The sequence below is a fragment of the Diadema antillarum genome, unplaced genomic scaffold (genome assembly GCF_040938485.1).
Source record: "Diadema antillarum isolate AM-2024a unplaced genomic scaffold, OU_Dant_1.0 seq00000846_RagTag, whole genome shotgun sequence".
In the NCBI taxonomy this organism is placed as follows: domain Eukaryota; kingdom Metazoa; phylum Echinodermata; class Echinoidea; order Diadematoida; family Diadematidae; genus Diadema; species Diadema antillarum.
The window spans coordinates 165,083-191,684 of NW_027271720.1; the positions used below are offsets into that span (position 1 = coordinate 165,083).

Genomic DNA, 26,602 nt, shown 5'->3' on the forward strand with positions numbered 1-26,602 from the left:
CATCATCTCCAGCATCAGAACCTTTCTGAATCGAATCAATATGTAGTTTTTCAAATCCTTCTCAAAACCCTCGTAGCTTTCAAACAATAAGAATCATGCAGACTAATATTGACTAATGATGTATGGTGTCCTATATTATAGATCTAGTATTAAACGATTTCTTTAAATAACATGAACCAGAATTCCTCAACAAGATGGCCACTGAGCATGCTAAGGACATTGATGATGTCTATAACTCAACCGTTACGTGGACATGTGTTTTCATGTCATGGCTTCTTGTTTCATGTGCGTTTAGAGCGTCTTGTTTTCCAAAGTGTGTTTTGTGTTGCGACACGATGCATTAATGTGATATCTTGTGAATTTGGGACTAAGCATCTCGCGTAATAAATTATTTATTAACACTTGCTGACCAGTCTTCTTTTTCTCATTATCCTTACTGTTTCATGTGCAAAAAAAAGAAGACTTTGGTTTACATCTGTATTGTGCTATTGTTGATGTTGGTCAAAAATTAAAAACAAACAAATATGGTTTTCCATAGAAACGTACGTAATCGTGGTGACAGAGCGAGTAGGAAAAACTCCTAAACTTACATGATACGTCAATGTCAAATGAAAATTTAATGCTTATCGAATTCTTTGTATAGCCACAATAAATTGATTTTCCTGGTTGTATATGTTTAGAAGATATATATATATATATATATACACTGTATGTGTGTGTGTGTGTGTGTGTGTGTGTGTGTAAAGACAAAGATTTTATTATACACATTTTCCGGGATTACAATGCTGTACTTTAATCTAAACAAAACAAAGACTTACTGAAAAATGAACACACAGAGAGACAGACCAACACGCACACATACACTCAAAAGCACTTTATCGCTTCTGATACCAGTACAATCTAATTTATTGTGATAAAAACAAACTTCTAAGACGACTATCAGTAGTATTGATACGTAAAGTACATGCATCGTAATGATAAACACTTTGTAATCAAATCAGACTATGCAGATATATACAAATACACATATGGCAAATTCATACAAATCCAAACACAGTTTCTTTTATGTTGATTCAGATCAAACCACAGTTATCAATTTCTATTTCAAGAGAAGAAAAGAAATGTTATTGCGATGAAATTGATGGCGTCTAAATTTTCCGTGGTAAATTTTTAATCTTTACAAAAATTGTATCACATAATTTCACGGATAAACTCAGAAAGTTTTGCATACTTAACTACAAAGTTTAGACTACAAAATATGACAAGAGTGACAATAATCCCCTTCGCTACATTTTTCTTTTTACATATAAAAACAATCAACTGTAGGTATTGTACTTTCATACAACACTGATGAACTAATTTCCCTGGTCAGCTATTAAGTGTCTTCATTTGTATTAAATTTTTCCTTTTATATCATAATGAATCCAATTTCAATTCCCTTGTTTCATGCATAGTGGTATTCCGACTCTCATCATTGCTGTTTTTGTTCTCCGTCTTTCGTCCTCCAAGCTGGAGTTTGCTTGCTTTTGTGGAAGCTCGGCTTTGGTTTCTTTCAGACTATACAAAATTCAACTGTTAACTGGAATCTACTCTCTAAAAAAAGATCGAGTGAAAATATTCACTCTTAAGGGAGTAAATACAAAAAAGAGTGAATTTAGAGTGAAATTGGAGTGAATCTTGAGTGAAAATGTTCATTTTCATTCATTTTGGAGTGACCTCAGGGATCACTCGAAGATTTTGGAGTGATCCCTGAGGTCACTCTAAAGATCAATCTTTAAGAGTGAATATTTTCACTCGATGTTTTTTAGAGAGTAAACGTTAGAGAACATTGGGGGGGGGGAGGCGATGCCTTCGAAGCTTTGCGATAATTTCGCCTTACCATGACATTCTGTGATTATTAAATTCATTGGTCTTCGCTTTGTGTAATTTTAGCATAGTTGATTCGGATTCATACATAGGATTTAGAGTCGGTTGGTGGCTTCTTTTCAGCGCAAAATATAGGCCTATACTTTTCATCTATATGCCCTACATGCTGAAACTTACAATATGCAATTCCATAATATACTACAAAGAAAAAATCTACGCAGTTTGAAATCTATGCAGCAAAAAGAAATATGTTACAAAAATATTTCTCAGTGGAAAAATGAGCAAAGAAAATGGGATTCCATCGGATTTCTCATTACATTTTGGTCTACCAGTACACAGACTTACTATCGCTACATATTTCACCGTGATCCTTTGTGTTTCAAGTGCACTTATGCTTCGGGTTACTTTGAACTGGTCCTGGCGCCCGTTGTTGAATAATAAGGCGTGATACTTGTCTCCCACTGAAATTCCTTGTGGCTTTTTTCTTTCTTTTTTTTTGGGGGGGGGGGGGATGTACTCCTCGGCATTTTATACACAAAGTGTTTATTCGAAATTTGGCCACGCATTCTACTGCATATACACACACACACATGTTTACCACGTCGCACTACGCGTATCTTGTGAGCATCTGAAACAGACACGAGCATATCGTGATCACGAGGACAGTCGTTTCCATGGAAACAGTGGACGCCCCGCCTATATACTCGTAGTGATACTTCTGGAAGCGAGTTCGGGACAGCATCCATTCCCGCGCGCTGGCAGAGAGTGAACCGTCCAGTTTTTCCCGGACTAATTCGTTGTAGGAATTGTACCAGTCAATCTGTAGAAAAAAATGTCAATACATGTACTCCAAATGGTAATATCAGTTCTTCAAAACACATTTAAAATAAGTGAGAAATCACATTATTGAAATCAAATTTGCAAAGATAACACAAGGCAATTAAAAAGATGCAATTAAGTAAACAAACATGTTTAGATCAAGTCTCTGATTTGAACACGAGGTTGATCCGACATGAATGTTTATTATTTTATAATAAACGCACGCTATGTAAAAAGAAGCCTTTGCTTTCTGTTTTTATGTTGTCATAGTTATGGCAAATCATGTAAAAAAAGCATCGTCGCTCGTTTTCGTCTCTATGGAAAACAAGGACAACTCGCCGCCTCGGTCACTATACCGCACGACTGCATTAATTGCAAATGCTGAAATACTCTTTATTTATACTGTTTCCAACATGCTATTTCAGTATTTAATTCATGTCACACGTGTAAGAGAAAGTGACCTGCTGGTCCTAATGAAGATTCTACACATAACACTAGTCATCTCTGCTTGCATATTGAGGTTTTTTCTTGACTATTATACACGCTCGTTCTTGCTGAAGTATAGACCAGCAGAACGCATGTAAAATGTGTTATGAAGTGATTTTATCTTGATGTCTTTCGTACAAAACATAAGAAATTTGGCTGGATAAATAAACCATATGTCTATATGCATCCAACAACTTCAACAAAGAGAAATAGTAGTTATGATTACATGATAGTTAAGGTTAAAAGTATTGTTTACCAATGGGAGCAGTGATTAAAAAATGTTCCATTTATCGCATTATGTGTATGTCAGTTGTATCAGAATAAACATCCTACCATATAAACATTTTGCAATAAAGCCTAAAATATCGCTTAGAATCATGTACCTGTACTGCATTGAATTATCTTTTTTTTATTTCTTTGATGGAAATTAATAAACTATTGAATTGAATTGAAAATATAAGGAGATATCACTATTTCCTCAATAAAATGAAGAAAAAAAACCCTGAGAAGTCAAAAAATAAATACACTTCGTATAAAAATATTTCAACGAAGATTATACGGTTGGAAAAGAGGAAATATTATATGATTCAGTTAGAATAATAAAAACATGATATAAAGAATACATGGAAGATATTGAAGCAGGCTGTGAATATATCAAAATAGGATTCAAATATCACAAAATTAAGACATGATAATAAAATTTTTGAAGATCCCATTGATAAAGTTAATATTTTAACTCTTATTTTTTCAATGATATGGGGAAAATCTGGCAGAAAAAGTACCACAGTCAAAGACGCATTCTTTTTATTCTTAGGTCAATCCACCTCTAGTTCTATTTTTTTTTTCGTTCCAACTACAAAATATGAAATAATAGATATTGTTACTGCAATGAATGATAAGCGAAGTGCTGGTTATGATGATATAAGTGAATTTATTTTAAAAAGAATTATAGACAATTGCTGACCCACTTTCACATATTTTTAATTAATCCATATTAAATGGTGTTTTTCCTGAATTTATGAAAATAGCTAAGGTTTTTCCTTTATCTAAAGAAGGAGATGATTCTGATATAGTTAATAATAGACCCATTTCTTTGCTTTCATCTTTATCTAAAATTTTGGAAAATTGATATTTACAAGATCAATTAATTTTCTTAATTTTCATAATGTTTTTACAAATTCTCAATTTGGGTTTCGTCAGAAACACAGCACCATTCATGCTCTTTTGAAGTTTATTGACCACGCCGCGCATACTATTGATAATCATTCTCATCTTATTGGTATCTTCCTGGACTTCTCCAAGGCCTTCGATACAATAAATCATGAAATTTTACTTTATAAATTGTCTCACTATGGAATACGGAGACGGCCTTGGAGTGGTTGAGGAGTTACCTACAAAATCGAAAACAATACGTATCTCTGAACGAGAACGACTCAAATCTAGAATTCATTAAATGTGGCGTCCCACGGGGTAGCTTATTATGACCTTTACTTTTTATCATCTATATCAATGACTTTTGCAGATCATCTGACATACTCTCATTTATACTTTTTGCTGATGATTCAAATATTTTCTTTTCTCACCAAAATCCAGATACTCTCGTATGCATCGTTAATTTCGAATTGAAAAACGTAACTCAGTGGATAAGAGCTAATAAACTATCACTTAATCTCCAGAAAACTAAGTACATGTATATGCTTTTTAGCAATTCCATAGAAGCTTTACGCAGAAATATCATTTTTGATGACACTGCTAGAACGTGTATCTCATATAAAATTCCTTGGTATCATAGTGGACGATAAACTTTCGTGGAGGCCGCATATCATTAACATTAGTACAATAATTTCACGTAATATTGGTATCATAAATAGGCTCAAGTCTCATATTCCATTGTCCTCTTTGTTGACATTGCATTTTTCTCTAATTTTACCTTATCTTAACTACGGACTCCTAGCATGGGGTAGTGCCCATCAAACTTTACTAGATAAATTACTGTTACTGAAAAAAAAAAACACTTCGTATTATTTGTGGCGTCCCGCCACGTTCCCATTCAGAGCCATTATTTACTAAATATAAGATTTTGAAAATTAAAGATATGTATCTTTTTCAACTTGATCAGTTTATGTTTAATTACAATGCAAATGCACTTCCCTGTATTTTCAATTCAATGTTCCCACGGAACCATTTTTTTTTTTCAAAATGATACCACGAGGCAATCTAAAAAATTTCATGTACCCCTCCTGAGAACTTTATTAGCTCAGAATACATTTATATACACCGGTCCTAGATTTTGGAATGTATTAAGCTGTGAAATAAAAGATTCTCCGTCTTTGCATTCTTTCAAGCGCAAGTTAAAATTCTTTCTGTTAAATCGTCTCTGATATTTTTTCTTTGTTAGTTAGATCTCATCAACCTCAGGGTTCATCATCCATCCACCAATCAATCGATCACTGAATTCATTATTACGTAATGAAGTAGCCATCACAATCTTTGCACAGCTGCGTGCAGTACCAGCTCTCTGAAGCACATCCTAAATCACCCCCTGTTCCATTTCCCTAGTTCAGCTTGTAGGCATTCTCCTTTTTCCCCTTTCTTTCCTTCCATTCTTTCCATCTATTCTGTCAAGTCGTGTCATGTTTTTTGTGTTTCTCCTGTTTTGTTCCGTTCTGTCGTAAATTATATTTGTGATAAGTGTTTGTAAATAAGTAATTCATAAGTTTGTTCCTTTTTTTTCTTTTGAGTGGTTCACAACATACAAGCTTGCTTTTTAGTGGACCTCTCAATTCTTTTTTTTTTTCTCAACTGAAGCATAACTTTGTACTTTTTGTCAGTATGCATTCTTTTGTTCATGTGTATTATTTATCTCTGCAAAGTCGAATGTTTATGTTTATGATGTAATTCCAGATTTATTATGTGTTATGTTTCGTTGGAAAAAGAATGAAAATAAATGAATTGAATTGAATTGAATTGAATTGAAAAATCATAACTGTAGACCGTTTATTATATATATAAAAAATGTTATTAAACTACTGTTCACATTTTGTATATTTTACAATACTTATCATTGATTGTTGATTAACATTTTTGTATTGGTTGTTTCTATCCCTAGCTCACATTTTAGAACCATTTTGAAGCCCTAAAGCTGGGTTTTTGTTTCGTCTGCATATGGTAAATAATGCATTTACTGTTACCTGTTTGGGTGTGAGATATTCAAACTTAATCAGCCTCGGCTCGAAAGGGACGTAAGACATCATCTCAAACTCCAGATACTGGACGCCCTCCTGCGAGAACTATTGGACAAGGACACAAGCAAAGAACATTGGTGAGGAGCAACAAATATAAATATGACAAAGGAGGAGTTGATATCTTCATTAGATAGCAGGGGATAGGAATCGCGCTCTCTAATGTGCAGACTGGCACGGGATGCTCTGACTCGACTTGGGTGTTTCTACTTCAAGTATTATCATAATAGAGAATATTAAAGTACAGCAATTCGTGCCCACATTCCATAGATAGGTCTAAACTACTGTCCGATGCAAATTATGAACAACAATTGCAATGTCTATAGCATTTGCTTGGATTTTGTGTTGGTTCGTTGTTATGTTTTAAACATGTATTTTCCTCAAAATGTAAGGTCTTCAATTTCCACAGATGATCGATTTGCTCTAATTATGAATGCTGTAATTCTCATGAGGACATATGAACATTTGTCGGCGATTAAAAACATGCCTTGCTATTTCAGCAATCGAAATGTTCTCTCAAATTCAAAGACGATCTGTCCTCTGTTTCAAAGAGAAGAAGAATCCAGCAAACTTCTCACAATGTTGAAAAGTCTAAACTTACTTCCTTCTGCGCCTCCACGACTCTCATCACGTTCGTAAGCCTCACACCAAAGTCGTTATCCGAGTTCAGGTCAGGATCCAGGTAGTAATAGCCAGGGCCTAGATATAGAGGAGGACATTTATACGATAAAGAATAAAATCTACTACAACTAATGCCCAACGTTCGAAGTTGCCATGGTTGCTGCAGCTTAACCGTTGACGAAGACAGGGCAGGTCACGAAGACAAGAAGGAATTATGTACAGTCAAGGAGAAATAAGGACGATAACTACACGTATGATCGAAATACGTCAAGGTGTCTATGTTGCGCCGGCACATGCATAATATTTTCGTTGTTTCCATGGAGACATTGTTTCTTTTGTGACGTCAAGTTTTGTCGTCAATATAATCAACTTGTAATCCGTAATGAGAGAAAAAAAAAATACAAAAATCAGCAGCCTGGACGAGATTTCGAATTGCGCCTTTAGCAATCGGATACGAAAAAATACGGGGGTTTTTTTTCAACTTGTATGAGCTCTATTAATCGCTTCTCGAAGGTGGGTAGTTCTTTAGCCTGTTTTGATTCTTTGACAAAAACTGAATGGTTATAAATATTAAAATCCCGGAAAGAGTTTTTTTTTTTTTTTTGGACATGCAAATTTAACAATCCACTGCCGCCATTACCATTATCAGAAAAGGCAATGGATTGAATTCATTTATTTGACAAACCCAGTGGTTTTCTAAATATTTTCATCACAATATCATCCTACCAAGAATTAAGCAGAATCCTTGAATTGATTTCCCTTCCGGCTACAATCGCGAGAAAGAAAAAAAAAACATCGTGAAAGCCAGTAATAATTATTACACAAGATAGAGACGATGCTTTTAAACTTACCGTTGGAAATGATCATGTTGGGGTAAAACACCTCGTCGAGCGTGTAATCACCAATATTTACTGGCGCTGTCAAAACAATAACAGGTATACATAAAGGAACGGTCGATGCAGGAACAGACATCTATACAGTCATAACACTAATTGAATCGAACACGAAAAGATCAACAGTCAAGTTATTTGCACACAGTCTGAACTCTCACGAGACAACCTGGTCCGAAAACTTTCTCCTCTTTTTATTTTCTCCATTTTCTTCACGAGCTATCTCCCTTCTTGTTGGGATATTTGCGATCAAAGCTGCTAAAAACAAGGAAATGATAAATAAGAAAATACGGGATATTTTCTGTAACATAACTGTATATGTTCAAGAATATTCCTTGTTGTGTTACAAGTGAGGTACGATGGAAAGGTTTCATTTTGTTCTATCTGATGATGGACTTACTTTTGTACTCTGACATGTTTAAAAATGGCGCTTAGGCCATTTTGCGATGAAACTCCTCAGTACTATATATGGACTCATTAATCGGAATGGGTTGCTTAAAGAACATGAGAACTGAACCATAACATATCCGGTGAATGAATAACAAACAAACACAATAAAACAACAATAGCAATAAAAACAACAAAAGGAACAAACAAACAAGCAAACAAACGAACGAACAGACCAATACAAAGTGAGATATACCTTCATGGGCCAAGAGGTACTGGCCAACCCCGTAGCCAGTGGAGTGAAAATAGTCCAGCCCGTAGTCCCACAGAGGCTGGCGGGCGAGAGCGTCTAGATCTCGTCCTAAATAGACGCAAAGCAACGTGGATATGCAAAGTTAACGATGTAAAGGTTCATAGAATCTTTTATTCGTTAGTCAATTGCAACTTCCTAAGCTTTGTAAGTGGGGAAATACCCATGGTATTTCAGACTTGTACAAAGGAGGTCCCGGATTCGAATCCAGGGTACCATCATCGTTCGACACGATCTTGTTTTCCACAAAGCGTGTCAATGGACGCCCGACAATTCGGTTTGAGGTTTATGATAACAGCAAGGCCCTGTGAATCGTTGTACGATGACGAGGCGACCTTGGTAAATATAGGACCAGACGGTAAAAAGCGTGTTTGAAATATCAACAACAAACAGATTAGTTGCAACAATTAGTAGATTTCCGTGTGCTGCATCATTTATTCTATGATCACAGAACTCGATGTTCATACTCAATTATGTTGGAAACGCGTTATATACTGATAAGTGAAATTTCATCTGTTAAAAAGTGTGTACAGTTCTGGTCGAGGTGAAGATTTAGCTTTTAACGTTTTGTGAGATATTCAGAAACCACTCTATGAGATGTCAAAGAGCATGCAGTTCTAAGGGGTATCAAAAATTTATTCGATGAAAATCGGTTTTGATATGTCTGAGATATCCAAACACAAGGTGAAACAAAGAGATACTAATAAAGTTGGGGCATGTCGCCTTTTATTCTTTGCACTTTTTGGGATATCTCAGCCATTTGAAAACCAATTTTCACCAAATAAACGTTGAATCCTTCTTAAAATTACATGCTCTTTCATATTTTATAAGAGACTTTTCATTATCTCACTTAGGAATGTTCAAAACATGAATCCCTACCTCAACAAGTACTGTACAGTCCCTTAAGTCAAGTAAAGCTAATCGAATAGTCCATCAATGGCAAAACAGACACTATAAACTATTTTTATGAATTTCTTGGCTCAAAATGCGAGCAGTAAGTTATTCTACAAGGCCAACTAGTAATGCCTTATATAACAACGTTCATGATTACGATCTTATCTTACGGAGCAATCATAATCGCCTGAACAAGTATGTGTCTATATAATCGTTTATGCCTATAAACATCAATACATGAATATCAATATGTATATATGTATTAATACAGTTGTATATGCATCATATCGCGTATATCATGATTATCTCCTCTAAGTATTTGCTGAAATATATGATGGATGTACTATTTTCATAACATCTTCAATACGTCAATGATCAATTCTATAAGCTTACCATAAACATTTGATCGAAAAGACGCCATCGCAAGATCGATATGGCCCATCAGGACACGGGTGTAAATTTCCTTTGAGGAAAGAGACCACGATTTAACACAAATCAAATCATTCTCAAAAGGAAATGTCATTCTGTTACAACGGTTAAATGAACAAAAGTGGACGAATTACAAAAAAAGAAGAAGAAAAAGAAGTTATAATCTAATTATCTTAAGAAAAATGTCTAAAATCTTGAAAGGTTAAGTAATAGTGAGAACAAATAAAAAGCTATTTCTGGTAACCTCACCATTTCGTCATTTCCGTCAAAATAGTCATTTACTTTGCACATCAAAATTGTGTAATCTTTATCAATTTTTTGTCATCTCCCATTTCCGTCAAAATCGTCATTTACTTTGCATATCAAAATTATGTAATCCTTATCATTCTTTTTTTCTTTTGGTCATCACCAACTTCCGTGATTATCAGTAATCATTTCAACTATAGGCTCAAGCGAGGGAACTTTTCTTTTGCCAAAGAGTGAAATAATCACACCGGTGCAAACCAAACCTACAAGTTTAAAGGGAGAGGAGATCACTGAGAGGGCAACAGTTTAGGAAAGCCATATTACAAAGCTTATAATGTAAATGCATTCTCCTTACTCTTTGAAAGTCGCTGGGTTGGACGTGTCTGTAGTTAGTTGGGAGGTCATACTCGAGGTCAAAGAATAACGTCCGGGTCAAAGTGGTTGTTCCTTCCCTGTGAGAAAACATAAGAAAATATACACAAACAAATCTCAACCAGTTGCCTGTTCTGGGAAAGCACATGTAGTAGGCCTACATCTTTTTGATTGTTGAAGGGATGGTGTAGTTTTGGTTGAGATGGGTATACAGATTTTAAGCTTTTGTGAGATAAGTAGAAACCACTCATGAAATGTTAAAGAGCATACAATTCTGAGAGGAATTCAAAGTTTAATTGATGAAAATCGGTTTTGAAATGACTGGGATATCCCCAAAAAGTAAAACAATCACTCCTGATAAAAGATGGGTCCCACCTTTTATTCAGATCGCTTTATTTTGGGTCTCTGGGAAATATTAATCAACGTGTTCCCCTTTCCTCTCAAAATTTCATTGTCACGTAACAGACATCGTTTATCCTTTTTTTATGCCAATGAGTCAATATTGTGCACTAATTCAACACAGACACGCCTATGGACAAGAAGCTATAGTGTGAAGGGAATTAGAGCTGCTATGACTCATCAAGAAGGCCAGCCTTACTTTCCATCAGTTTCATATGTATTCTTAAGCCCGCCCAACACTATACGACTCACGACCTAATGACTGACAGACTTTGGATCTGAAATAAACAAGCGGTGTTTATTCTGAGGATATTGTGATTTATTTTGGATCCAAAGTCTGTCAGTCGTAAGGTCGTGAGTCGTATAGTGTTCGGCGGGCTTTACTTTGACTAAGAACGCATGGCGAGTTGGTAGGCTACGTACAGGTGGTATCATCCCACGAGCTCAGCACCCACGAGTCATACAGCCCACGAGCTTGACACTAGCCAACCAAGGCCCATGAGACTGACACTGCGTCTACGTAGATTAAGTCCCGTGATGTAACATAGGTCTCGTGGGCCTATTTCACTTGATGTCGCGCTCATGGACCTATAGGTTGTTTAGTACTAGTATCAAGCTCGTGGGCTGTATGACTCCTGGGCTGTATAATTCTTGGGCTGTTACATGACTCGTAGGTTGTATGACTTGTGGACTGTATGAGTCGCGGGTGTCGAGCCCGCGACGTGAGCCCGTGACGTGCACCCGTGCATAGATTACGATGGGTGAAACTTACAACAGTGATTAATTTTAAACGCACAAGAGGCAACGAAATCATCCGTAAAGTTATGCCATCTTACCTGTACTGTGCGCCAATGTCATAAAGGAACATCTGCCCTGTTGTGATAGGGATGTCATCCTCCTCCTCGGGACTGTTAAGGATAAAGAAACACATAAGATGTTATTGCACTCAAAGCATTACAGACAAAGAAATCGAGAATTTTCTGTACTTAGGGTAGTAAGGATCCAGCGGATGACAGAATCTTTAGTGGAGATGTGCTTGACTGGGTTAAAAAAGAAGCACGCCCAATGGGAACAACAGGAAGAAAAAATGGGTATCACAATATTGTATATAACAATATTATGTAAAATATTGCGTCTATAGATTAATGCTAGAACAAAGAGTAAGAAATGTGGTCTAGTGTGAAAAAACGAGTCATAATACTGATAACTCTACCTTAAGGATTCCACGGAAGAGTTCGAGAGATAGGAGGATGACGTGACCATGTTAACCCTAATACCCGAAGTTAAGACAGTCATGTACAATATCAACAGGATGCTCAGGTGCTGGTCCTTACAGGGTTAATGAACCTACTCAGGGGTAAACTTAGCAGCAGTGGCACAATATATATGGAGTACATGTTGAATACACAATCCCATTCCACTTTATCCAGCGGGGAAAAAAGGCGGACCCGTTAGAGTTATCAGTTGAGTACCGCACCCTCTTTCTAATAGACATATGAATAGTACTAGACCCTCACGCTTCATTCCCAGTGACTACCATTTAAATGATAATAGTCATTAACATCACAAAGTCCTATGAGTGCTAATGTATCATTTAAAATGATATTGCACTACCATTACTCTAACATGATCGTTATCAGTTTCAACGTTATCATTAATAGTAATATTCACCATAATGATAGCAATTCGTACTTACTGGTAATAGTAGTCAGCAGTGTTGGGACCAATGGCCGCTATGGTCTCATAGCTTGGATACATATAGGACGTCTGTGCACTGAGCCATGAACACAGACAGGTACACACATACACGCATTAAAGTATAGAATACCTATACAAGAATCGATATTATCCAGCACGTGTCCTCAATAGATGATAAATTGGTATACAAGCATCAATGTTTAGAAGAAATGGCCTGAAGATAATGACTAGTATACAATATGTTTTGCTCTGACGGATGTGACGGGGAATTATTCATTGTAACATTATGTGACAGGTTTAAAGGAAACCAAAACCCAAAGAGGAATGTGGATTGAGTGAAAGCAGCAACATTATTAGAACACATCAATGTAAGTTTGAGGAAAATCGGACAATCGATGCAAAAGTTATGACTTTGTAAAGTTTTGGTGTTGGAACCGCTGGATGAGGAGACTACTAGAGGTTATGATGTCATGTGTGGACAACAATATAACGAAAGTATAAAGTGAATTCCACAAAAATTTATTTTTCATGAAAATTACACATCCCATCAACTTGTTACTAACATATGTTAAGGGTAGCAATTATTCCCCCTGCTTTCTGAAAGCGGTTAGTCAAGTGCTCTTTCATTAAGCTAGAAAAGTGAATTTTTGTGGAATTAACTTTATACTTTCTTTATATTGCTGTCCACACATGACATCATAACCTCTAGTAGTCTATTCATCCAGCGGTTCCAACACCAAAACTTTAAAAATTCATAACTTTTGCATCGATTGTCCGATTTTCCTCAAACTTTCACTAATGTGTTCTAATAATGTTGCTGCTTTCACTCAATCCACATTTCTCTTTTGGTTTTGGTTTCCTTTAAGACAGCCATTCCACTAAACTCCATTATCTCCTTTATCTCTTAAAATCCTATCCGTCACAATCTTTAACTATTAACGAGCAAAGTCTAACTGATGCTTGAAAAAAACATAATCCCCGATGAATACGTTAAAATCTAAATCAAATCCATGATTTCATACAAAATCATTTGATGCACACAGAGTTCAGCCATAATAAGAAACGTGAAAATCAACATAGAGGCAATTCTCATTTCATCACAGTATTAGGCCAAATCAAAGCTAGAAATATCGTTCTGTACAATCAAATAACAAACAAACACCCCCCCCCCCAAAAAAAAAAGAGAGAAAATATACAGGAATTTCAGTAATACTGTGGTACACGAGGGAAAAATCACAAAAGATAAAAGTCGACATGAAATAAAAGCTAATCAATCAAAGTGTCAACAGTCGACATGAAATTTGAAAGTTCATCAATCAAAGTGTCTCTATATGATGTCCACTTACTCTCGCAGTGTTTCGGTCCGCTCTGACACCATCCATTCGGTTAGTGTATTGATATCACCCACAGTGGGATCCTCCATTTAGAAATTGGGGTGAGAGGAGGAGATGGAGGGGATAAAATACTTTGTTTCAATTACAATGTACTTCATTATGTAGGGTATTACTTCTCCACATGGCGTGTGACAATGACACTCCCCCACCGCCATTGTGGAATCACTATTGATTTCTGCCCTGCTCTTCCAAGTTAAATTTTTTCTTTCTTCTCTCTTCCTTTCATTCCTTCTTTCTTTTGTTTTTTTTTCTTTATCCATTTTTTCTCTCTCAGTCTCTATTTTTTCATCTTCTTTCAACATTTACATCCCAAAACAAGGCACATTGTATAATCATTCTTTTAACAAAGAAATATATGATTTTTTTTAGAGAGAGCAAATGTTTCAAGAAACTATATGCTGTATTTATTAAATATGAAATACATGCAGTTGTCTCAGAAAGTGCTGTGATTATTTCCTTTTGTTTTCGTATAGGCTTATACGATAACGTAAATCAATGAATGTCGCAGCGCCGGAAACGGCTTATTTTGGACGTTATTATATTATAATACATTTATTCAACTTTGTTATGAAATGTTCAGAACTTACTAAGGCGATGTTTACATTTGCAAAATCGTGAGATACTTACGTCCATGGTATGCAGTCTAGCGCTCATCCAATATATCATTTCTACCATATACACAGAATCAACGAGCTAAACGGCAAAGGAAACAAGAACAATGACAGGGGAAGAATTATGTAGCATGGGCGAAATTGTCTTCAAATTTATTGGATCAATAATCAACGTGCACTTGCATAAAATAAAATGTCATATTTAGCCATTGTTCAGAGGTTAAGTAATTCAACTTGAATTAATCGTGTCCTTTGATCTGTAGTATACAATTTGATAAAGATTTTGCAAACAAGAAGAGTAAAATGCAAAGTGGCCATAAATTTAATTAGTTTTAAGTATCTAAAGAGTGATATTTGCGTCAACGAAGCAGTTTTCACTCGAAGAATGAATGCATTTTAAGATCAGCGTTTACAAACAATAAACATTAACATACTTTTACCGTTAATCTTTCAGCAAAAGCTTTGGAAGAATGGGAAACTGAATGTATGAGTATGATCATTGTTCCTGTAAATTGTAAAACCAGAAATTCAGTAAAAATCTCGGCGCACATTTCTCAAAATGCGGAGAAAACGCTCAGTGATTTCTGCTGGGGGGGGGGGGGGATCACATGAAGCGTTTTGTCCGACAAATTTGTCGTTCAGATTTAGTCTAAGCCATTCAGTTGCAAGGATTTTAAGAGTTTGTCAGATGGAAAAAACAACAACAACAACTATCTGACACGAAACTCTTCATGAAATGCCCCCATCAGTGCCCCAGACGTTTGGGTGCCAACTACAATGGGGTACTTACGAAGGCCTCCTCCATTTTTTCCCGCTCCTTACTGTTCTTCACGGCCTTCATGAGCAGAATGGGAGACGGTTCCATCAGGTATTTCCTCTGTATTAATGGGAGTGTTTAATAGGATAAATGGCTGATATCTTTCTAAAATAAAAATAAAATGAAATAAACACACACACTCACATTCACGTTGCGAACTGAAATGCAGATTTAAGTGTGCACACAAGGTCACTTCGAAACTACAATGTGTATTCACATTCATGAAAAAATGTAAATGGACGCCACATGCATAAATTATCTATAAAAAAAAACCTACTCAGATTTCGGTAATGGCATTGGCTCCGATTGCAACTAGAAAGCAAAACAAAATGAACCTATGATGTATTATATATGTAATTTAGCAAAGATTCTTGAACAAGGCATTATAAAAGGGATACTTTGGAGGCGACAATTATAATCACCTTATCTGACATGCAATGTCATGAGTTGAAGTGAAACTTTCACCGTTTTTGTTGGTTCAATATTACCGATTCATAATCATAGTATCATCAAATTCATCTTGAATTTTGATTGCAGTTTCCGTAGTAAATATAAAAAGAAAATTAGGGAGAGAGACAGCTAAGACAGAAATAGATGGATAGATAGATAGATAAATAGATAGATAGATAGATAGATAGATAAATAGATAGATAGATAGATAGATAGATAGATAGACAGACAGATATAAAGCTAGATAGATAGATTGATAGATTAAGATAGATATAGATAGATAGATAGTTGGATACATAGATAGAGATAGATAGATATATATGTAGATAGATGGATAGATAGATAGATAGCTAAAGATAGATAGATACACAAATATAGATAGACAGATAGATAGATAGATATATATAGATAAATATATAGATAGATGATTAGATAGATAGAGATAGATAGAGATAGTAGATAGATAGATATAGATAGATATACAAATATAGATAGATACATAGATGATTACATAGATGTAGAGATAGATAGAGATAGTAGATAGATAGATATAGATAGATATACAAATATAGATAGATATATAGATGATTACATAGATGTAGAGATAGATAGAGATAGTAGATAGACAGATATAGATAGATATACAAATATAGATAGATATATAGATGATTACATAGATGTAGAGATAGATAGATAGATAGATAGAGGTAGATAGATAGATAGATAGATAGATGAATAGATAGGTAAGAAGATAGATAGATAGATACCCCCCCCCCAAAAAAAAAAAAAAAAAAAAAAAGCGGGAAAAGTGAGCTCACATCGTCGTCGCCGACTTTCGTCATGATGGCCTGGTAGACGAAGGTGTTGGTGTCATTACTGAACCAGATCTTCTGGCTGAAGACCAGATCGTTGGGTTGCTCGAGATCATCGTAGAAGGCTGTCACGTCCTTCACGGTGATACAGTCGGGCGCTAAGGGGCGAACATTATACTAGTATTTATATATTCTATGTATAAATAAACATCCTACATACAGAAATGCAAACACACATACGCACACAGTAGTAGGGCGCTGTAAGGGGCAAACGTATATTTGTATATTTTATGTATGAATAATCATCCTACACACAGATATGAATACAAGCACACACACACAGTCGGGTGTTAACGTATTTACTGTATGTATCAATTCAATTCAATTCAATTCAATTCAATTCAATTCAATTCAATTCAATTCAATTCAATTCAATTCAATTCAATTCAGATTTATTTTTTCCCATCCAGCAAGGAGTGAAGCAAAATATAATAAAGTATATAGCATGCTTAAAACAATCACATTGTTCAATTAATTTCAATCGAGGGAACATACAAAACGAAAAAACGAACAATAAACATCCTACACACAAAAAAGCTAACACGCATACATACAGTTGTCGGGCGCTCACGGGTAAACATTTATTTATGTATTTCATGTATTTATACACATCCTATATAATACATAGAAAAAACACAAACACATTTATATACGGTTAAATCATTATAAAAACTATCCTGTTCACAACACACGCATAATTATATATTGCACAATATACGCAGTTAGATTATAATGTTCATGATTATGTGTGTGTTTTGTGTACGCATATTTTACGACAGTCTTCTGCAAACCCATTCCCAATACATGTACCATAATTCAGTCAGATCACTTGTTTTGATTACTCCCAATCGACGTGTTTTCTTATTCTTTTCTTCAATATGTTAACAGCTTATTGTACATGTATAAATTTCAATTATGTTCGCATGTACACACTGTATGCCTTATTGTATAGAAAAAGAAGAAGAAATGACTGTATTTCATTTGTAACATATTCAATGCAGAAAATTCCGGATAAATTTATTTGAATAGAATTGAATTGAATTGAACTGAACTGAATTGAATTGAATTGAATTGAATTGAATTGAATTGAATTGAATTTAAGAAATATATGTGTGTAAGGAGGTATGCCTACTAGGTGAAGAAGTACCTCCTTGGTAACACCCTGGAGAACATGAAAAAAAAAAACCATTTTGAGTATAACCAGACGCAAGAAAATTGTAACCATGCAAGGAGTGCTTACAGCCGGTGCAGCGGGTCGTGTCGAGCTCAAGGTGTTGGCGCACGGGATTGTACTCATTCTGATCGTTCTCAATCCGACCGGCTGCATCGAACATGTAGAGACTGGTAGGGGGTAGAGCGATGTTATGAAGACATTACATCTCATTTGTGAAACGCCAGGAATAGGATGGGTGTAGGAAAGGGGGAGAAGAGAAAGGGGAGAGGGGAAGTGAGGAAGAGGGGGAGATGAGGAGGTGGGAAGGGCTAGGGATGTGGGAGGGAACGGGAGGAGAAAGCAGAGGAGACGGAGGAGGAGGAAGAGGAGGAGAAGGAATAGAAGGGAATGTTTACGGGGAGGAGAAGGGAAAGAAAAGGAGACAGAAAATGGGGGTATATGGGGAGAAAGGGGGAGGAGGAGGGGAAGTAGAAGGTAAAAGATGGGAGGGAGAGGGAATGGAACAGAAGGGGAGGAGACCATGATGGAGACTGGTGGTGGAGCGGGAGGGGACGGAGGAGGCTCAGGAGAGAACCTGGCTCTCTGCCATGCCTGTAGCTATGAAAGCTCACGCGGTAAATGTAGGCCTAATGATGGCCGTGTTGAACAGTCTATCAGGTGAAATTGAACATTTGTTCGGATTTGCATGGAATGGCGTGTCAATTTTTTTTTTTTTTTAGTATGTAACTCTACAAGTTACATTCATAAAGTTTTCAATATGAGCAATCACAACTGATACGTTATCATCAAAGTGTTGACCTTGCTTGGAAAAACATGATAAAGCAAAAGGGTTGTTCTCTACTTGAAATAATGGCACATCTCACTGTACTATTCCATGTCATCTCGATACATTATCTGATGAAAATATCAAATGCTAGCTTTTCGAAGCTATGAATGAACAAAGGAGGAAGGAGACGCCGATTAACCTTAACTGTAAGACTAGTTCAGATTAAGAACATAATGGACAACCATGACAACTGTGACGTGTGTGAACTCTGAAGGATCATACTTGATATAGGTGAGTCCGATGGCAGCATAAGATATAAAGAGAGGGTTGAATGGGACGTCTTCACCTCGAATGTTGAAAAGCCCTGAATGAGAATATATGTTGAATATATAATATATATTATTATTATTGTTATTATAACATATATATTATATATATATAATATCTTTTAATTGTATGTAAGTTGTTGAGTTAACTAAGCAATGAAATATAAATTGATTCCTACTCTGTTAAAAAAGTCTTATAAATGTTTTACACCGCTACAACATACAATAGTATGTTAATGACAATGATGCCATCCCACTGATAGTTTTGTCAGTTTTGAAGACTGTAACATTCTATCGTGAAGGCAAACATTGTAAACTATTTGATGGATTTGATTATTTGAATATGCAAACTGCAACATCAATTTCAAACATATGACTAATAACAACCTATGTTTTTTAATAGTTGCTTCAGTTTTGAAATACTTAGCCATAATGAGTCCAATTTTACATGGTCATAAACGCTTTGAATATTTTTCCGTTAAAATGAACATTATCATACATATATGCACATACAAATGCATGTATATAATTGTATCTATCTATTAATTAATTTATTTATTTATTTATCTATCTTTCTATCTATCTATCTATCTATCTATCTATCTATCTATCTATGTGTATGTGGGTCTTTCCGTGTGTTTATTTCAACTACGTTGATCTTGACGTTAAGAATCGAGCAGAACGTACAATCATCTGATACAATATACAATATATTGTCATACATGCGATTTCATCGAGTCCGTTCACAATGAGAAGATCCACGCCCCTGGACGCCATGATCTCCCGGACGTTCCGGAAGTTTTCCGGATTGTCCGGCATTTCCTGAAATATCTTCTGCTGCCACGTATAACCTGTGGAGAAACGGACGGAGGAAGACTATACAATAGTCAGGGATCGACACTATCTCTTTTCTCTGGTGTAGCCAGTTCGGGACACCAAAATCTTTGAATCTGATATTTTGTTTGATGTGCAGTGACCCGAAATAAATGCGAAAGTAATAATCCATTTTTAATCTTAGTTGCCAGATCGGCCAACCAAATGATAAATTTGGTGGCCCGACACCAATCTTTACCTTTGGGAAGAATGATTTAAATTTTTTTGTCAAGACATCACATTTTTTATGCATATGTGTAGGTCTGTTGTATCAGAAAACATCCTACCACGTAAGATTTTTGCAATAAAGCCTAAAATATAAGGAGATATCAGCATTTTCTCATTAAACCATTACTGTAAACAGTTTAGTCTGGAAACATTTTTATTGTAACTATTGTTCACATCTTGTGTATTTAACAATACTTAACATCGATTATACGGATTCAAATTTTAGTGGTTGTTTCTATCCAAAACTCACATTTAAGAACTACTTTAAAGCACTAATGCTGGGTTTTTGTTTCATCTGCAAATGGTAAATTATGCCTTTAAGTGCCCGTAGGTGAGGCGAGATAGCTCTGCAACGTAGACAAGGATTGAATGAGAATCGATTTAGATACATTTTAAACGTTACAAGATCCCAATGTTATATGTTGTTTTTTTTTTTAGTCTCAGGGTATAAGAAAGTGGAGATCCCTTCAATACCGCACTGGTCTCAGCATCAGTGAAATAAATCTATACCTGCCAATTACTAGTAGCACATGGTTGCTTTTTGCATGCACCATGTGATGAGTTTGATCGCAAAACGACTTAACTCCGCTTGTGTCTTTTTGAGATATTTGCAATTTAAAGCTGCCAAAGTCAAAGAAAATGATCCGAAAATATAGAATATTCTTAATCATAGTCATAACTTCCAGACTATTATTCTTGATATGTAATAAGTAAGGTATGACTGGAAATGTTTTATTATGCTCTATCTGATGATGGACTTACATTAAATATTAAAAAAGGGCACTTAACACCTTTTTGCAATCAAACTCTTCATGAGGTTTTGATGGAAGTCGGGACGATGCCTACCTGTGTACACAACCTGGTCTTGAACAAAGAGCTTCTCCCCTGGATAGGGGTCCTTCTCGCCTTCTAGGGTTATCCAAGACAGATCGACAAGATTTTTGTCCGGTTCGGTATGCAAGAAGTTCATGGAACGCTCCTCTAGAAAGTTTGTCTCTTCCAGTTTATACCAGTCTCCTGGATATCATGAACAAAATGTAACGAATGAATATACAGCCCAAAATAAAAATGATGTTTTTCTTCACTCGAGGACTCAGCTGGCTGTTATCAGATTAACACTGATCATCCATTCCTTATATTTCTGCTTTTTATGATCTCCAGTCATAACACTTTTCACTTATAGAAATGTATGGCTGATCTTTGAATATTCCTCTATTGTTTTCATGTTGCTTTTTTGTTTTATAAAATGTGACTTTCTTCTAGATCCCATTATAATGTTAGCTCGGGGTCAAGTAAGAGTTTGTGTTCATTTTTTTTTTTTTTAGTTTGTCTGTCATTCGTATAAGTCATTGATAAGCTATTGAGGAAGATATACAAAGAAACGACGTTGAAGCTTTCATGTAGATCAAAGAAACTGGACCTATCTTCTAGTACCTGAAGCAGGTATCAGTTCTTTACTGCAGTATTGAGTAAGTAACAGTTATATTCACACCTTCCAGCACTGTTTTGCTTAGCCTTTCCACTTCCAAAGTGCCAATAATCGTTATCATACTCTTTTCTTTGCTTGATTATATCAGCGTATAAAATTTCCATGTGTGCGGTATCATGTGAAAGTATCACAATAGATGTGTTAATGTGTGTATGTTGGGGTTGGGAGGAGTAAGAGGGAGGGTAGGAAGAACTTAGCAAAACTTTCCAGGTTTCCATGACGATACCATGGCAACAGCCATTATTGATTCCGACTACCACGACCTTGGGTCGTGCTAACTTACGGTAAGGCATGAGTAGCGGATCGTAGCCAACTCGAGAGCCAATGTCCATCCCAGCGCCCGGCAGCTCGCCGATTTCCAGGTTCTTGTCGTCCCGGATCAACCACTCCCACGGAGTCAGGTAGTTGGAATCTCCTGGAGAGGGAAACAAAATGGCGTAGTGACAGTTTCAGAGAGAGAAATCAAAGATTGAGAGGTTTAAGTGTAAGAATTAACAGTGGAGGCACTGTGGTATCAGTGGATAAGATTCTTGGCTTTGAAACGGAGGTCCCGAGTTCGAATCCCGCCGTGTGCGTTGGTCCTCAGACAAGTCGTTTGTATCCACGGTATCCCTGTCGACTCGGGCGTAAAATAATTGGGTACCTGGAAATGCTTGGGTTATATCGATGGCAGTGTCCTCTGGAAGAATAGAGATAACACCGAAGAGGCTACTCTAGTCAAAAGACAGTTACTATAAGCACAATGTCTAAGAGTACATATTTCAGGGTTTAACATTTTAAAGTGAAATCGCCAAAGAATAACATGCCACGTGTGAAAAAAATAAAAATGAAGGCTCTACTAAATTGTATTTCCCTCTAACACTTTACGTTCTGAGATTTCAGCTCTTCATATCAGTATATCATCTCCTTAAATCTCTTGTAGTTTTAGCTCTGATTGTGTAACTTCGACCATTTTGCCTGTGATTAAACCCATTGGATATATTTTTCGCTCAAGAGTCTTTAACTATGTTCATCTAGCACATCTCATGTCAGTATTTTAACCCCTTACTTCTATGATGTTGTTCTTCACTGTTGTTGTATTTGTTTGTTTGTTTGTTTGTTTTACCCCTGACTCCTTCCAGTTGGTATATCACCGCTATGAGGAGACTGCAAATTACAAGCCCTATCTAGTTTTAAACAGTCCCCTCCATTTCCAACAATTTTGATTTCACAGCGCTTTTTGTGCTTCATGAATTTCTCTATTACAATTTTGTACTGATTCTCTGTAATTGTGTATAATGTGTCAATATTTTACTGTTATTGTATATTTGTTGGAAATGAAATAAATGAAATGGATGCAGTCTTCGACTCACCCAGGATCATGATCTCCCAATCACAAATCAACTGCATCCTAGCTAGGTACTCAAACCGTGGCTCCGTCCAGATCGCAGCTCTCAGCTGAGTCACGATAGCATAACCTGTTTTGCAAAAAAAAAAAAAAAAAAAAAACAGAACAAAAAAATACAAAACAAATAAATGAATAGATAAAACAAACAAACAAAAAATAGAAATAAACAGAACAAAACAAAACAAAACAAAATGAAACACTACTGGACGTTTTCTAAAAGTGACAACACGACATCGCACTAATAGTCAAATCAGAGGTGAAGACACACAGGAACTGTTATTCAGAGGATACTCTGCGTTATGCATACAACAATTTTTTGCAATTATATATGTGTGACTAAATAAATAAATAGATAAATGACTAGATTAATGAATAACAATAATAACAACAACAATGTGATAATAATGATAATAATAACAAAATTAATAGTTGTAATAATGAAAATTATTATTATTATTATTATTGTTATTACTATTACTATTATCATCACCATTGTTATCCTTATTATCATTGATGATATTTTCATTATTATCAAATTATTATTATTATTATTATTATTATTATTATTATCATTATAAAGATGAAAACATTCCGCATTATGACCACACACCAGGATTTATATACCACATACGATTTAATCATAAATTGTGCAATCATTTCTTTGTGATAGATCCAGCAAAGTAAAGTGATATCTTTTGAATCTCTAGCATTTAGTTCTTCCATGAACGTAAAATGATACTGAAATAAAACTGACGTACTGGTGTTGTGTCGTATCATCCTGTTGAGTAGAATTAATAAGTGCTTTGACTGATTTGTTTGTATATTTTATTATATATATTTGAATCGTCTGATTCTGTCGTCAGCCAAAATGGGGGTATTATCCTATGTAGGACACCAGTTGGTCGGCATGAAGAGAATTTTAACATAAATTGAAGCAGAGAAGAATCAGACAAGAAACTGGCCATAGAAGCTAAAAACATTACCAACTTGATTGCAGATGACACATGATCACGTGTGGGATATTACAGTGATTACAGTGATTACAGTGATTTTTATTTCTTGAACGGCCCCTTCAGGGGCATGGAAGAAATACAAATGAGTACTTTACAAATGAGTACTTTACAACAAATATAAAAATACATAAGAAGAAAAAAAATATACATACATGTATAAATAAAAGCTCTAACAGCAAGCAAGTAAAGGCAAGAATTGTTTGAAATTAAATGCATGTATACGGACTAATAACTAAACACAAAAACTAAAAAAATGAAGTCTTAGCTACCATGTTTGTACATAAGTTTACAATTAAAAAAATTACTTGAACTTTGACATGATGATTTTACAAAATTTTGAAAGATTCTTTAGTTGCTTGATAGACTTAACATTAAATAACTGATTTAACTTAACGACATTAGGCCTGCGGTAATAGTAACACTTAACATACTTCCTACGCTCGTCAATGAAAAACGGGCATACCAAAACATAATGAAATTCATCACCCTGTATACACAACGAACATTTTTCAAGAGGTAGATCAGATGAATAACGACATTTGGCAACTGGCAGATTATGATTACCACATCGAAATTTCCTACCTCCAAATCTAACAGATATTTTTCTAAACCGGCTTCCTGTTTAAAAATTCTGTAATTGAAACATAAACGATTTCTATTAACTTCCTCATTCCAGTTTTGATAATCTATATCATGTAATCTACGGTCCACTGACGACTTAACCCAATTCAAATTTAAAGAGATACCTTCATTCCACAGGTTTGACATTCTACAATTGTCTAAAATACTTTTAATTTTTAAGATCCATCTGGAATGGAAATCATATTTTTCATGAAGTTTTCGTAACAAGTTGTAAACGGTATAAGAAAGTTTAGATTTTTTACCTTGGCTAATATTTGCCCAAAAATTAACCATACGCATCTCCACCTTACTTGCGAGAGCAAATCTACCAACTTCGCCGTACACCATGCATTTGGCAGCGCCACAATTTAATTTAAGCAAGCTTTTAAGAAATTTCCTATGAAATATCTCGATACAATCTAGCTTCTGAAAACCCCACACTTCACTACCATGCAATAAAATCGGAACTACAAGCTGGTCAAAAAGCTCACACTGAATATCTACAGGTAGGCACAATTTCTTCGCCTTGCTAATTAAAGCAAACATAGCTCTTCTCGCCTGATTAACCTGTTTATTTATTGCTTTATTAAAGGGACCATTATAATTAAAAGTAGTTCCGAGGTATATATAATCATTCACAACATTAAGGGAACTATCACCAGAAGTAAATTTGGGGTAACTGCGCACTTTTCCACGAGAAAATATTACAATCTTTGTTTTACTTGTGTTAACAGACAATTTCCAAAGCTCACAATACTGGTGTACAGTTGATAAAGCAGTCTGCATTTCGTTAGCAGACTCAGCCATAACTATTGTTTCGTCAGCATAAAGTAACACATAAATAATTATCATTGTGACCTGTGTTTCGAAACAACACCAACGCCCACTTGGAGTAGGGAAATATGATCAATATTACTATTTTCCAGAAAACAAAAGACACAACAGAATACAACATTTACCGGATAAAAGTGTATTCGCAGGTAGGTATACAATGTACGTTGTACCAAATTTAATCTACTCAGTTTTATCCTCTGTAAAGCTGTTTGAAAATGGCCAGTTGAACATACAAACACGTATAGGCAGATTAAACAAAATACAAAATTAACGAAGATGGGAGTGAAAGATCAGATTGTATACTCACCGCCGGTACCGTTGAATCCCGACATCCAGTAGATTCGTCTGTCCGGATCGGCTGGGTACTCGCTCTGTTCCATTTGGATTCATATTATATATAATATTTGTTACAGATACAAAGGATAACGGGGTTTTGTTTTGTTTTGTTTTGTTTTGTTTTCAAGAAAGATGTTCAAGAAAGACATAAAAGGAAAATTGAACAACACTTTCACAATGTGTAAATATTAGTTTTTAAAATGGCTACCTTAACAGTGTCATTATAATAACACAATCTCGCTCTGTTCCATTTGGATTCATGTTTTACATATACAGTATTTGTTAAAGATACAAAGGTTAACAGTTTTTTTAAAGATTGACAGAAAGAGAAAGTTGAACAACATTTTCACAATGTATATATATTACTTTTCAAAATGGTTATCTTAACAGAGTCATTATAATAACACAATCTCGCTCTGTTCCATTTGGATTTGTATTATATATTATATATATATATATATATATATATATATATATATATATATTTAAGATACAAAGGTTAACAGGTTTTTTTCAAAGACAGACATAAAAGCAAAGTAATACTCAAACAACATTTCCACAATGTGTATATATCAGCTTTCAAAACGGTTACCTTAACACTGTCATGATGATTACAACATGATCTTTGTAGCCTTTTTAGTGTTAGCACTGCTTACCAAGTGGGCTTTATTAGTATTATTCCCTCAACATTGCCTGGTACCCATTTATACACGTGAGTCGGGATGGACATCATAGGTAAATAACATGTAATG

The 26,602-nt window shown here is 35.4% G+C and overlaps 1 protein-coding gene across 1 annotated transcript; it reads right to left on the minus strand.

The window, feature by feature from the left end:
* Positions 1-1,815: 1,815 nt before the first annotated feature.
* On the minus strand, positions 1,816-26,117 carry LOC139740284 (xaa-Pro aminopeptidase 1-like). Its single transcript, XM_071650865.1, has 20 exons — positions 25,822-26,117; positions 23,012-23,116; positions 21,943-22,074; positions 21,017-21,187; positions 19,792-19,920; positions 19,026-19,107; positions 18,044-18,144; positions 16,750-16,901; positions 15,455-15,541; positions 14,681-14,746; positions 14,006-14,076; positions 12,658-12,735; positions 11,798-11,869; positions 10,546-10,642; positions 9,909-9,978; positions 8,568-8,672; positions 7,886-7,951; positions 7,015-7,112; positions 6,363-6,461; positions 1,816-2,686 (listed from the first exon to the last, which is right to left on the minus strand). Exons 1-20 carry the CDS (start codon positions 25,892-25,894, stop codon positions 2,474-2,476), a joined length of 2,067 nt encoding a protein of 688 aa, XP_071506966.1. The 5' UTR covers positions 25,895-26,117; the 3' UTR covers positions 1,816-2,473.
* Between the last annotated feature and the right edge of the window lie 485 nt (positions 26,118-26,602).

Excerpts from the sequence above, each read along its gene's own strand:
- LOC139740284 (XM_071650865.1), bottom strand. The coding sequence starts at position 25,894 with ATGGAACAGAGCGAGTACCCAGCCGATCCGGACAGACGAATCTACTGG. Across the intron at positions 21,188-21,942 it reads TCCGCTACTCATGCCTTACC|GAGACTGGTATAAACTGGAA; the intron begins GTAAGTTAGCAC and ends CATGATATCCAG. Across the intron at positions 11,870-12,657 it reads ACTGCTGACTACTATTACCA|TCCCGAGGAGGAGGATGACA; the intron begins GTAAGTACGAAT and ends TATCCTTAACAG.